Source organism: Chrysochloris asiatica, unplaced genomic scaffold (assembly GCF_000296735.1).
Source record: "Chrysochloris asiatica unplaced genomic scaffold, ChrAsi1.0 scaffold00123, whole genome shotgun sequence".
NCBI lineage: Eukaryota > Metazoa > Chordata > Mammalia > Afrosoricida > Chrysochloridae > Chrysochloris > Chrysochloris asiatica.
Genome location: NW_006408641.1, coordinates 5072122 through 5083134, shown reverse-complemented (window position 1 = coordinate 5083134; position 11013 = coordinate 5072122). Strand labels below are relative to the sequence as shown.

Here is an 11013-nt window from a genome sequence, read left to right as displayed (position 1 = left end):
CCTGCTCAAGACCATCCACTGTTGCATTGGCTTTATCATCATCAACACCAACATACAAGGGTTCCTTTTTCAGAGAAATCCTCGCCAGGTCTTCAACTTTTCGAGTTTGTGTGGCAGAAAAAAGCATGGTCTGTCTGCGTACTGAAACAGATAAAATGAAAATGAATCCAAACTTACCTCTTAATCTCTCTGTAACTAGAAAGACCTTAAGTAGTAACACCAGGTCTGGGGTCGTGACACTGCTACAGAGTCTGTCAATAAGGGTAAGAAGGGAGTATCACCAACTTAGGACAATGAATTCCTTAGAATATATACTGTTGAAGCTCACTCATGAAGGAATAGCTAATGTGAATAGCCTTGGATTATTTTAAAAACTATAGTTAACAGCTCCATGTGGCATCACGCATACATTCTTCCCAGTACCTAAGGAAGAAATGCTATCAATTTTACACAAACTCTCTAGAAATAAAAAAGGTTTTATATCCCATCCTATTCTTTTGAAACTAGCATTACTGATTAACTTGTGTTGCCCTCTGAAAATTTATTGATACCCTAAACCCTGTATCTGTGGATATAATCCCACTGGGGAAAAGGCCTTTGCTGTATTAGTGAGACCGTGTCAGTGTCGGGCACCTGTGAACCCTAGTCACATCTGAGGTACAAAGAGCAGTATGGATACAGAGACAGGCAAGTGGAGATCACCGAGGGGCTAGGGAAGACAAGGATCTTCCCTAGAGCTGACTGAAAGAGGGAACCTTCCCCTAAGACCAAGAAAGAGGCACCGATCTCTACTCTTGCCACTTGTATTCCACACTGCATTATATTGTGGCCAGTACAACCAGGCAAGAAAAAAACTGAAGTGAAAGTGTATTTGTAGATGACATGATTACCTATTTAAAAAGTCCAAAAGGCTAGGGTCATCTGGAGGATCATACCAGACAATCCAGAGGACATCATGAATATCTAACTTGCTGGATATAAGATTAAATCAGTTGTATATGTGGGCACTGTGGGCTAATACACTGGACTGCAAAGTTTGTTTAAACTGCAAGGTCAGTGGTTCAAGCTTACCAGCTGTTCCTCAAAAACCCTACACAGGGTCGCTATGAGTTGGAACCGACTTGATGGCACTAACAACAACAATGAACAATCACAAATTGAAGTTAAAAGAAGGTAACAAACTTGAGGGGTGTTAGATGAAAGATTAGGATGAAATAAGGGAAATAAGACATATGTTAAAATGTTTAATCTGCATTAAAACCTCTAAAATGGAAAACACAGTATCAAGTTACCATTAAATTATTGGGTGGCACCAAAGGTTAAGTGTTCAATTATTAAACTCTTGATCCCATCCAGAGGGAGAAAGGCCTGATGATTGAAAATCCTATGATGTAAGTACAATTCTACTCGGCACAAAGGGGCTTGCCATGAGTTCCAAAGTGATTTATTTACTTATTTTTCTGAAAGTGGTGCTCATATTTCAAACCATCTCTATGGCTAATCGGCACACCTGGCTATCCTAACAATTTATCAGTCTAATAGTTTTCCTATAGGAATGGCTCTTATCTGACTCCAATAAGTACTTTGCAGATCACATGCAGATAGTACCTAATTACCTGGCAGAAGTTTAATGATTTGCTTTAATTCTTCTTCAAATCCAACATCCAAGATTCGATCAGCCTCATCAATAACCAAACACTGTAGATTTTTATACATGAACCCTGGGGTATTCTAACAAGACAAACAGCAAAGGAAAATGATAAGCTCTCAAGTTTTTGTTTCATACAAGGTAAGTCAGGCACTGCCTAATAGTGTTCTTTCACCTGCATGTGGTCCAGGAGGCGGCCTGGTGTGGCCACAATGATGTTGATCCCATTAGCAAGTTTCTGTGCTTCTGCAGACCTGTTACTGCCCCCCATGACCAGGCCATACGTGTGCACGTGGTGCGTCATGAGCTCCTTAAGCACACCAAAAGTCTGCATGGCCAGTTCTCGAGTAGGTGAGAGAATAAGGACTCCTGTTCCTAAAAAGCAAAAATGATAAACAGTCAAAGTCAAACTTGGCTGTCTAACAGGTACAACGAAGTTCTAATGAGATAATGACAGAAACAAATACAAAGCTTACCATTCCTCGGCATAAATTTTAGCTTAACAATAAGCTCAACTGCAGGGATGAGAAATGCCAGGGTTTTACCACTGCCTGTTTTTGCTGCTGCTAGAAGATCCCTAAAATTGAAAACTACATTTAGGCACTAAATATACAGCACAAACAAGAAAAACTGCCTGCCTCTGTTTCAGTAGTCACCAAGATTATACACACTCACCTATCTCCACACATCAGTAAATAATAAACTAACAATCATTAAGGCTTTTGATGAAGGTTGAACACAGGACCCAACACATAATGTACACAACAGCACACACTGGCAGTTTCTTTTCAATCCACTAGCCCTAAAAATATGACACCACTGTCCAAGCATGGATGTTAGACCCACCTGCCTTCCAGAAGAGGTCGGATACTTTTATGCTGAATTTCTGTCATGTTTGTAAAGCCCATTTCTTTTATTGCCTTCAGAGTGTTTTCGTTGACAAGATTACTTAGAGAAGTAAATGAAGAATCCTCATATGCTCCTAAGCAGAAAACATCAGTTATCAAATTTATCTCAGAAAGAACAACAAAAAAAGTTCATATTAGTGTAGTGGCTAAATGATTCCCTTTGATGACTGAAAGCATTATGGGGTAGAGTCAAGTTTACAAATGCTTCTAAATATAAAAGATGAAAATCCCAATCATTGGCATATAACAGAAAATAGTAACACAATTTCCAAAGTGTTGCCATTGTTGAGAGCGGTTTAAAGTCCAGAGTTTGTAGTGTAACGAAACATGGTGGAGAAGAGGCACCATTAAGACTTGATTATTCCTAAGTGAGCCAGTATTAAACCTCCAGGCTTCCAGGCCCACGTTTAATCCATTACACCATGGAGTGAGTTTTAGAAGCCAAGCAAAATAACCAGGGATCCTAACACTGTGCATGTGAAAATATTAGGAGGGGAGAAAACGAATCGAGAAACAAACCATTGCACTGCACTACAAAGTATAAGATAAAAATAGCAGGAAGCTATTAAAATGTCCTGTTGATATTTACTTTTCTCCACTAAGTCACAAATGAAGCCTCGAGCCTATAATCCAGAGGCTTGACATTTTAAAGATATATCTGGAAGACTTTCTGGAAATTACCTGTCAGTCCCATGGGCAGGCTGGGCACTTCACTGTCATCTTCCTCACCATCTGGCTTCTCCACTCTCATTTCTGTTTCTGCAGGAGCCTTGACATCACCCTCTTCAGATTTCTCTTTGTCTTCAGTTTTTACTTTTTTTGTGTCTTTGGTTTTCAAGGACAAAACCATTAAAAATCAAAAACAGGTGTGATCACAAAATAAGAGTTGTAATGCAAAAAGTTCTAATTAACTTTCCAAAGCTTATATCACATCTAGTTTTAATTTGCTAAGATTCTCTTTTATAAGACTAAAATGATTTCTTTGTGAAAGAAAGATTTGGTTTTATTTACAACCCGTACATATGGATTAGCGAGCCAAGATTTATTTTTGAAATTTATGGCAGTTAGTGATGCTAGTTAGAACAGAACTGACCAAGATCAGAACTCAGGGCCTTTCCAGCACCTTGTCTTCCCTTGTTGTTATTGTCAAGTGCCAATGAATTGGTTCCGACCCTGTACATGGATTCTGAGCAGCGGCTGGTGATCTTGAACTACTGACCTTGTGTTTCAAACCAACTTTGCAGTCTAGTACATTAACCCACAGCGCCATACCAAGACTCCGACTTCCTTCCTGCAAATGTCCAAATATGTAGGATCCACAGACTGCAAGGAGTCCAGGTGTGGTACTGTGGGTTAATGCGCCAGACTGCAAAGCCATTTGAACTGCAAGGTCGTGGTTCAAGTTCACCAGCTGCTTGTCAGAAACCCTATACAGGATCGCTATGGGTAGGAACCAACTTGATGGCACTTAACAACAACAACAACATGCTCACAAGACACAGGTACAAGCTGGTCTTCATGACCCGTCACTCTCTCATACTTAGAACGGCTCTTCAGTCCATGATTCAGGGCTTCGTTTATAAACTACACTTTTGCCAAACAGAATAAGAATCCCAAAGACCTCAATCATTTTAGGAAAACCTTATACTTCTCGTGTGGCACTGCAGGATAAAACCCTGGATGGTAAAGCTGGTGTGAATTGTAAGGTTGCTGATTCAAACTCATCAGCTGCTCCTCAGAAACCTTATAAAGAGTCGCTATAAGTTAGAACTGACTTGATAAAACATAACACTACAGTGGTGGTGGTGGTATGCCATGGAGTCCATTCCGACTCATAGCGACCCTGTACAGGGTTTCCAAGGCTATAAATCTTTATGGGAGCAGAAAGCCTCATCTTTCTCCAGCGGAACAGCTGGTAGTTCTGAACTGTCAACCTTGGGGTGAGCAGCCTGACTCAGAACCACTATGCTACCAGAGCTCCTTATATAAAGAGTTGCTGAGGTAAAACTGATTTGATAGAACCTAACACCATACTCACTTTTAAGTCAAAACTGGAATTCCTAATCTGCATGACTTTCCTTGTTTAAACAATTTTTCATACACACAAATGGGTTAGTTTATGGTCAGCATAAATATTGTGTCGTTAAGTGCCATGGAGTCCGTTCCAACTCATAGTGACCCTGTATAGGGTTTTGAGGTCTTTAAATCTTCAAGGGAGCCGAAAGCCTCATCTTGCTCTCGTGGAGCATGAAAATAGCCAGGCATATGTGGAAAAGTTCAATCCTCATTCATTTCTAAATGAAATCTTTATTTCAAGTAAGATAGATGATACTGCCACTGAGTCGATTCCAACTCATAATGACCCTATATGAACTGTAAATCTTACAGAAGCAGCCTTATCTTTCTTCCATGGACTAACCGGGGGGAATGAACTGCAGACCTTGTGATTAGCAATCCAATGTCTATTATTCAGCACCACTAAGAGTTCTTCCTTAAGATAGATGATTGTTGTTAAGTGCCATGGAGTCAGTTCTGACTCATAGCGACCCTGTACAGGGTTTCTGAGGCTGTACATCTTTATAGGAACAGAAAGCCTCCTCTTTCTCCCACGGAACAACTGGTAGTTTCGAACTGCTGACCTTGCGGTTTGCAACCCGATTTGTAACCACTACACTATAAGAGCTATGATCTTCTAATCTACAGGTCCTGGTGTGGCACTGCAGAATAATGCACTGGGCCACAAGGTCCGTGGCTCCTTAGAAATGCTTTACAGGGTTGCTATGAATTGGAAACAACTCAATGGCACTTAACAACAACAATCTAGATAGCAGCAAATATTTTCTGTAAAGAGTTGTTGTTGTTGTTAAGTGCCGTTGAGTCGGGTCCGACCCATAGCGACCCTGTACAGGGTTTCCGAGGGTGTAAATCCTTACGGGAGTATCTTTCTCCCGCAGAGCGGCTGGTAGTTTCGAACCGCTGACCTTAAGGTTCGCAGCCCGATTCGTAACCACTACGCTAAAGAGTATGGCAGTGAATATTTTAGACTTAGCAGGCCATACGGCCTCTGCTGAAACTACTCAAGCTTGCTATTGGAGTGGTCAATATAGCCATAAAGATAGAGTACATGTCATTTGCTAACCCATTATTTAGCCCACCTCGGAAACTCTTCACTCTCACTGCAATTAAAACACCTATTCCTTCACCTGAACTTATTCAAATCCATTCATCTTGAAAATAAATAACTAGTTTCCTTTCCTCCAGCAACGTGGAAAATAACATTCCATTTTATTTTACACATCTAAAGTATTACTAAATCTCCTCTTAAAGGAAAAAGTAAAGAATGCGGCAAAGAGGGAAATGAAAATTATCACTAGTACACAAAGTCCCTTGATACATACAGATTTTACTGACAACCCAGATTTCTCTAGTGGCAGCAAACGGATACTCTAAAACAACGCCATTCATTGTGGCTTATTTTAAAACACCCATCTGAGAGAAAACTTGGTGGTACAGTGGTTAAGTGCTTGGTTGTTAACCAAAAATTGTTCAAATCCGTTAGTTACTACATGGGAGAAAGACGCGATAGTCTGCTCCCATACAGACTGACAGCCTGGGAAACTCAATGGGCCAGTTCTAGTCTGTCCTATAGCACCACTCTGGGTTTAGGCTGGCCTCTGTAAATGTCAAAGAGAAGAGGAACATTTCTGCAATCCCAAGTCTGTTATCAAAATGTGGTGCTTCCCCCCCAAGGTTGTTAGGTAATGTGAATTCATTAGATATGACTCAATATTAAAAAAGTTAACCATGACTTGTCCCTCAATAAAATGTTTTCTCAGGTTACATGGCAAATGTCTGGTGTCCTGGTGAGGGCAGGGGACCCTTGTGTGCCACAGCCAATAATAACAACAGAAAAAAAGGGGAGGAGAAACTGGAAAAACCAAATAGCTAAGGTTTAAAGAAATGAAGTAAATACCTACCAGGCCCAGCAGCATCCCCCATTTTTCTCTTTTTCTTCTTCTTTTTCTTTTTTAGTTCTGAATTAGGAGGTTGGGTTATTGCTTCCCCATTGGCCAAAATAGCAGATTTCTTGGGGGATTTTTTAATTTTTACATTTCCCAATGCTTCTTTAGATACATCTCCATTTTGGGTTCCAGACAAAACCACATTCATACACTGTTTTAGGGATTTTTTATCTTTCCCACTTCCCACTGTTTCTTCAGGAAGATTTCCATTTTGGGTTTCTGGTAGGCATACACCTGATGCCCCTGTTAAAAACAACAAAAAATATGACAAAGAAGAGGTTTACTTAGAAACTCTGAATTAACAAATGATATTATATGTCTTCTAAAACTGAAGTTATTTAGTCTTCTCTTCCCCTTTGTGTACATACAACTGTATGGTGTTTCAGTATAAAAGTAAGTATCCTTTAAGGCAAAATGCTGGGAAGTGGAAAGCCTGCATTGAGCTCTTCTTTCTAAAAGAACACGTCTCTATCCTTCATCAGTATGTCTGGGATAGAAAACTTCATTGAGGCCAGGCTAAGGCAGTTACAAACTAATTACTTTAACATTAGACATTTGGTAAACATAAGACTGATACTGTTGTTGCTAAATGCCACTGAGTTGGTTCCAACCCATATCAACCCTGCATAGGGTTTCCAAGGAGCGGCTGGTGAGCTTGAACTGCTGATCTTAGAGTTCATAACAACTTTGCAGTCCAGCACATTAACCCACAGACTGACACTAGGGGGCTTCAAAAAGTACATGGAAAAATGGAATTAAGTGTTAACAGAATTTCCCCACAAATTTTCTGAAGCTCCCTTGTATATTACTGAGAAGACATTAACATTTTATCCACACAGTTGTTATTGTTAAGTACCGGGGAGTCGATTCCGACCCATAGTGACCCTGCACAGGGTTTCCGAGGCTGTCAATCTTTACGGGAGCAGAACACCTCATCTTTCTCTCGCGGAACCGCTAGTAGTTTCGAACTGCTGACCGTGAGGTTAGCAGCCTGACTCACAATCACTAATTGTTAGGTACTGTTAAATTGGTTCCAAGCCTGTCGCTTAGGGTCTCAAAGTGGTAAATTTTTATGGGGGCAGAAAGCCTCATCTTGTGGGTTTGAACTGCCGACCTGGGGTTAGCAGCCCAGTGCTTATCCCAGAGGCACTAGCGCACTTATATAAATAAATACAACTTTAAAACATTCAACTCAACTTTCCTAGATGGCAGTGAATTGAAAGTTCATATAATGAAACAAACTCACTTATTTCCACCAATATTTACAATATACAAATATCTGCTAAAGAATACCCTTTAAAAATGTTTCCTGTTTATCGACAGCATACGAACATGTGAGCAACCACATATTTTATTAAAATGATCTATAAATGCACTGGACTGCAAAGTCGCTTTGAATCGTAAGGTCGGTGGTTCAAGCTCAGCAATCGCTCCTCGGAAACCCTATACAGGTCGCTATGGGTCGGAACCGACTCCACGGCACTTCACAACTACTCGGTGGGAAACTAGAAACAGAAGGGAACTTCACTGGCCGCTGTCAGGGAGCCAGATTCTGACTTTTAGTGCTGAAAAGAACAGGCGATCGAGCTCGAGGAAGAGGGGTGGAGGCGGCTGGGAAGAACGCTCCGCTAAGAGTGAGCCATACTTTGTTACAAACTGAAACGAAGTGGACGATGTGGAAGGAAGGTGCGTGGGGATTATAAAGTTTCATGTGTCAGGCCTCCCAAAGGGGTGAGATGGAACCTGATGATGGAGGTGAAAATGGCACAGCCCAGACTACTTGGAAGGCGCTGCCGGAGGCCTGGAAGGAAACTCCGAGGCTTTCTCTCTAAGCCTGCGAAGCGAAATCCGAGGCTCAGGCTGCCCTGGGGTCTCAGTCAAAGCGTGTGTGCCATTTCAGTAATTGTAACCGCGGGAGGCTCAGCGCATCTCACCCTGTAGTTTGAGGTTTCGCTGCCTCAATTTCAGGTTCCGCTTCTCGATCTTCTTGCGCAGGAGTTTCATCGGCAGGTGAGACATGATGTCGGAGGTCTCAGATCACGTTAACGCCGCAGTCCAGCTCCTCCGCTCTCTTGCTGACGCTATTTCTTCCGGGCCGCACGTGTGCTCCTGGCCAACCGGGAACCGGAATGACGTCCCGGGAACCGGTGGAGCGCTGCGAGAAAATGCTTCCGGAGCGCATGCGCGAAGGTACACTTGGAGACCGGGTTCTGTGCAGCGCCCTCTAGGGAATTGGAGGTCTGGCCATTCCCTGGGTTACGTTGAGCCTGAGCTAATGGCGCCCTTTAGGGCGATTGGGAATTAAACTCTACACAAGGTTGCTATGAGTTGGAGCCGACTAGATGGCACTTAACAACAACAATATCGACATCGAGATTGGGAGTGTTACAGAGGAAAAATACACTTAGTCTGAAAAATGAAATAAAGAACATTTGTTCAGAAAAAAAAAAGAAAATAAGGATATATCTGATGCAAGGAGACACGGGCTCACAAAATTAGAACTGACGGCTCCAACTAAGTACTCCAAAGACATTTACAGTCCATAGATTAAAGAAGTTATAATACAGGATTTGACTAGCTACTCTTTGGTTGAGATCACAAGGAGCATGGGTTTGTTGTTAAGTGCCTTTGAGTCAGTTCTGAGTCATAGCAACCCCCTATAGGGTTTCTGAGGAGTGGTTGGTGGGTTTGAACTGCTGGCCTGTGGTTCGCAGTTCAGCACTGATCCTAAAGTGCCCCACTGAAGTCTGAAGTAGGGGAATGAGCTTCTTCTATTGGATAATTGGATAGAGAGAATCACAGTGATTGATTTTAGGACCTTAATTACACAGGTTTTGAATCATAGCTTTTAGGTGGAATCTTAAAACGTCACTGTTGGATTTTTACACAGCTTTAGCCAGATGTCTCTGTTGTTCTTAAGTGCTGTCAAGTCGTTTCTGACTCATAGCTACCCTGTATAGGGTTTCCAAGAAGCTGCTGGTAGGTTTGAACCACCAACCTTGTGGTTCACAGTCCAGTGCCTACAGCACCACACCAGAATTTCAGATGTCTCTGGGGTGTGAAAATTAATTTCTTACCTGGATCTCATTCCGTGAAAAACTTGGTTAAAAACAAACGTTTTTGTGGTCTGAAAAACTTTATGTAACACTGGTTCCAAGACAGATTCAAGCAATTTTTGATATATTCTTTTGGGCCACTTTTTACAAGAGACAGCAGTGTCCAAATTCCCTTCTTTATAGTATATTTCTTTCACATGCTAACTCAATCAGACTGATAAATTGCATTCTAGTTTTAGGACGTTAGCAGTTAACATATCCAGAGAACAGGGTCTCGTGAGGGAAATTTCTGCTGTTTCCCAGGCAGGCAGATCATACTTTCATTTCATAAGAATTTATTTAAATTTAGTCATTCAGTTTTGATGAAAGAGGCTTTATGAATTTATCCTTTATAGGACTATAAACTGGAATAAAGCACTGGACCACAAGGTTGGTTTGAACCACAAGCTCGGCAATTCAAACTCAACCAGCTTCTCCTTGGAAACCCTATGCAGGGTTGTTATGAATTAGAACTGACTCAACAGTCCTGGTGTGGCTCTGTGAGTTAATGAGCCAGACTGCAAAGCCGTTTGAACTACAAGCTCAGTGGTTCAAGCTCACCAGTCACTCCTTGAAAACCCTATGCAGGGTCGCTATGGGTCAGAACCGACTCGACAGCACTTCACAACAACAGCACTTAACAACAAAGGGAAACTGGAGTCCTTATATGGTGCTATAGGATAAACAGTAGACTGCTAACTGCAAGGTCAGTTGTTCAAACCAACCAGCTAGTCCTCGAAAACCCTATACAGTGTTGCTATGAATTGGAACTTACTTGATGGCCCTTAACAACAACAACAAAAGAGAAACTGAAGAGATAAAGCTGATGGGAGAGTCTTAGGGAGTCTTTGTTTCTGTCTTCCTACTTTCTTAGGATCCTGGCCTATTTAAGAATTTTAATAAAACCTTGATTTCAAATATCAGCGTTTCCAAACTCACATTGGACCATACTTCTCAGTCATTTGTTTAATAGGCACATGCTGTTGTTGATAAGTAGCATCGAGTTGGTTCTAAATCATAGTGACCCTGCCTGTGTAGGGTTTCCAAGGAGTGACTGGTAAGTTTGAACTGCCGACCTTGCAGTTCAAACTGACTTTGCAGTCCAGCGCAATAACCCATGGTGCCACACATTTTCTCAAAATAGTATTTACATTTGGTTCTGCTCTGGTAGTGTTCCTCCCATTCTATCCTAGATTATTTTATTCTTATCCCACTCAAAAAGTCATTTACTATGCACTGAAATCAATTTTGTTACAATATTAGCGGTTGGCTGCAGTTTGAAAAATAGAGGTTTCCAAATCCCCAAAGCGCATTTTCTTGCAGTCCAAGACAAACATTGC

General features: G+C 41.5%; 1 protein-coding gene across 1 annotated transcript in view; it reads right to left on the bottom strand.

The window, feature by feature from the left end:
- The window catches only part of DDX18 (DEAD (Asp-Glu-Ala-Asp) box polypeptide 18), a 17961-nt gene extending 9364 nt beyond the window's left edge, over positions 1-8597 (bottom strand). The window contains 8 exon segments of the mRNA XM_006878325.1: positions 6-141; positions 1617-1731; positions 1824-2023; positions 2125-2225; positions 2495-2630; positions 3238-3381; positions 6534-6821; positions 8513-8597. Coding sequence (XP_006878387.1) covers positions 6-141; positions 1617-1731; positions 1824-2023; positions 2125-2225; positions 2495-2630; positions 3238-3381; positions 6534-6821; positions 8513-8597 — 1205 coding nt within the window.
- Positions 8598-11013: the final 2416 nt, after the last annotated feature.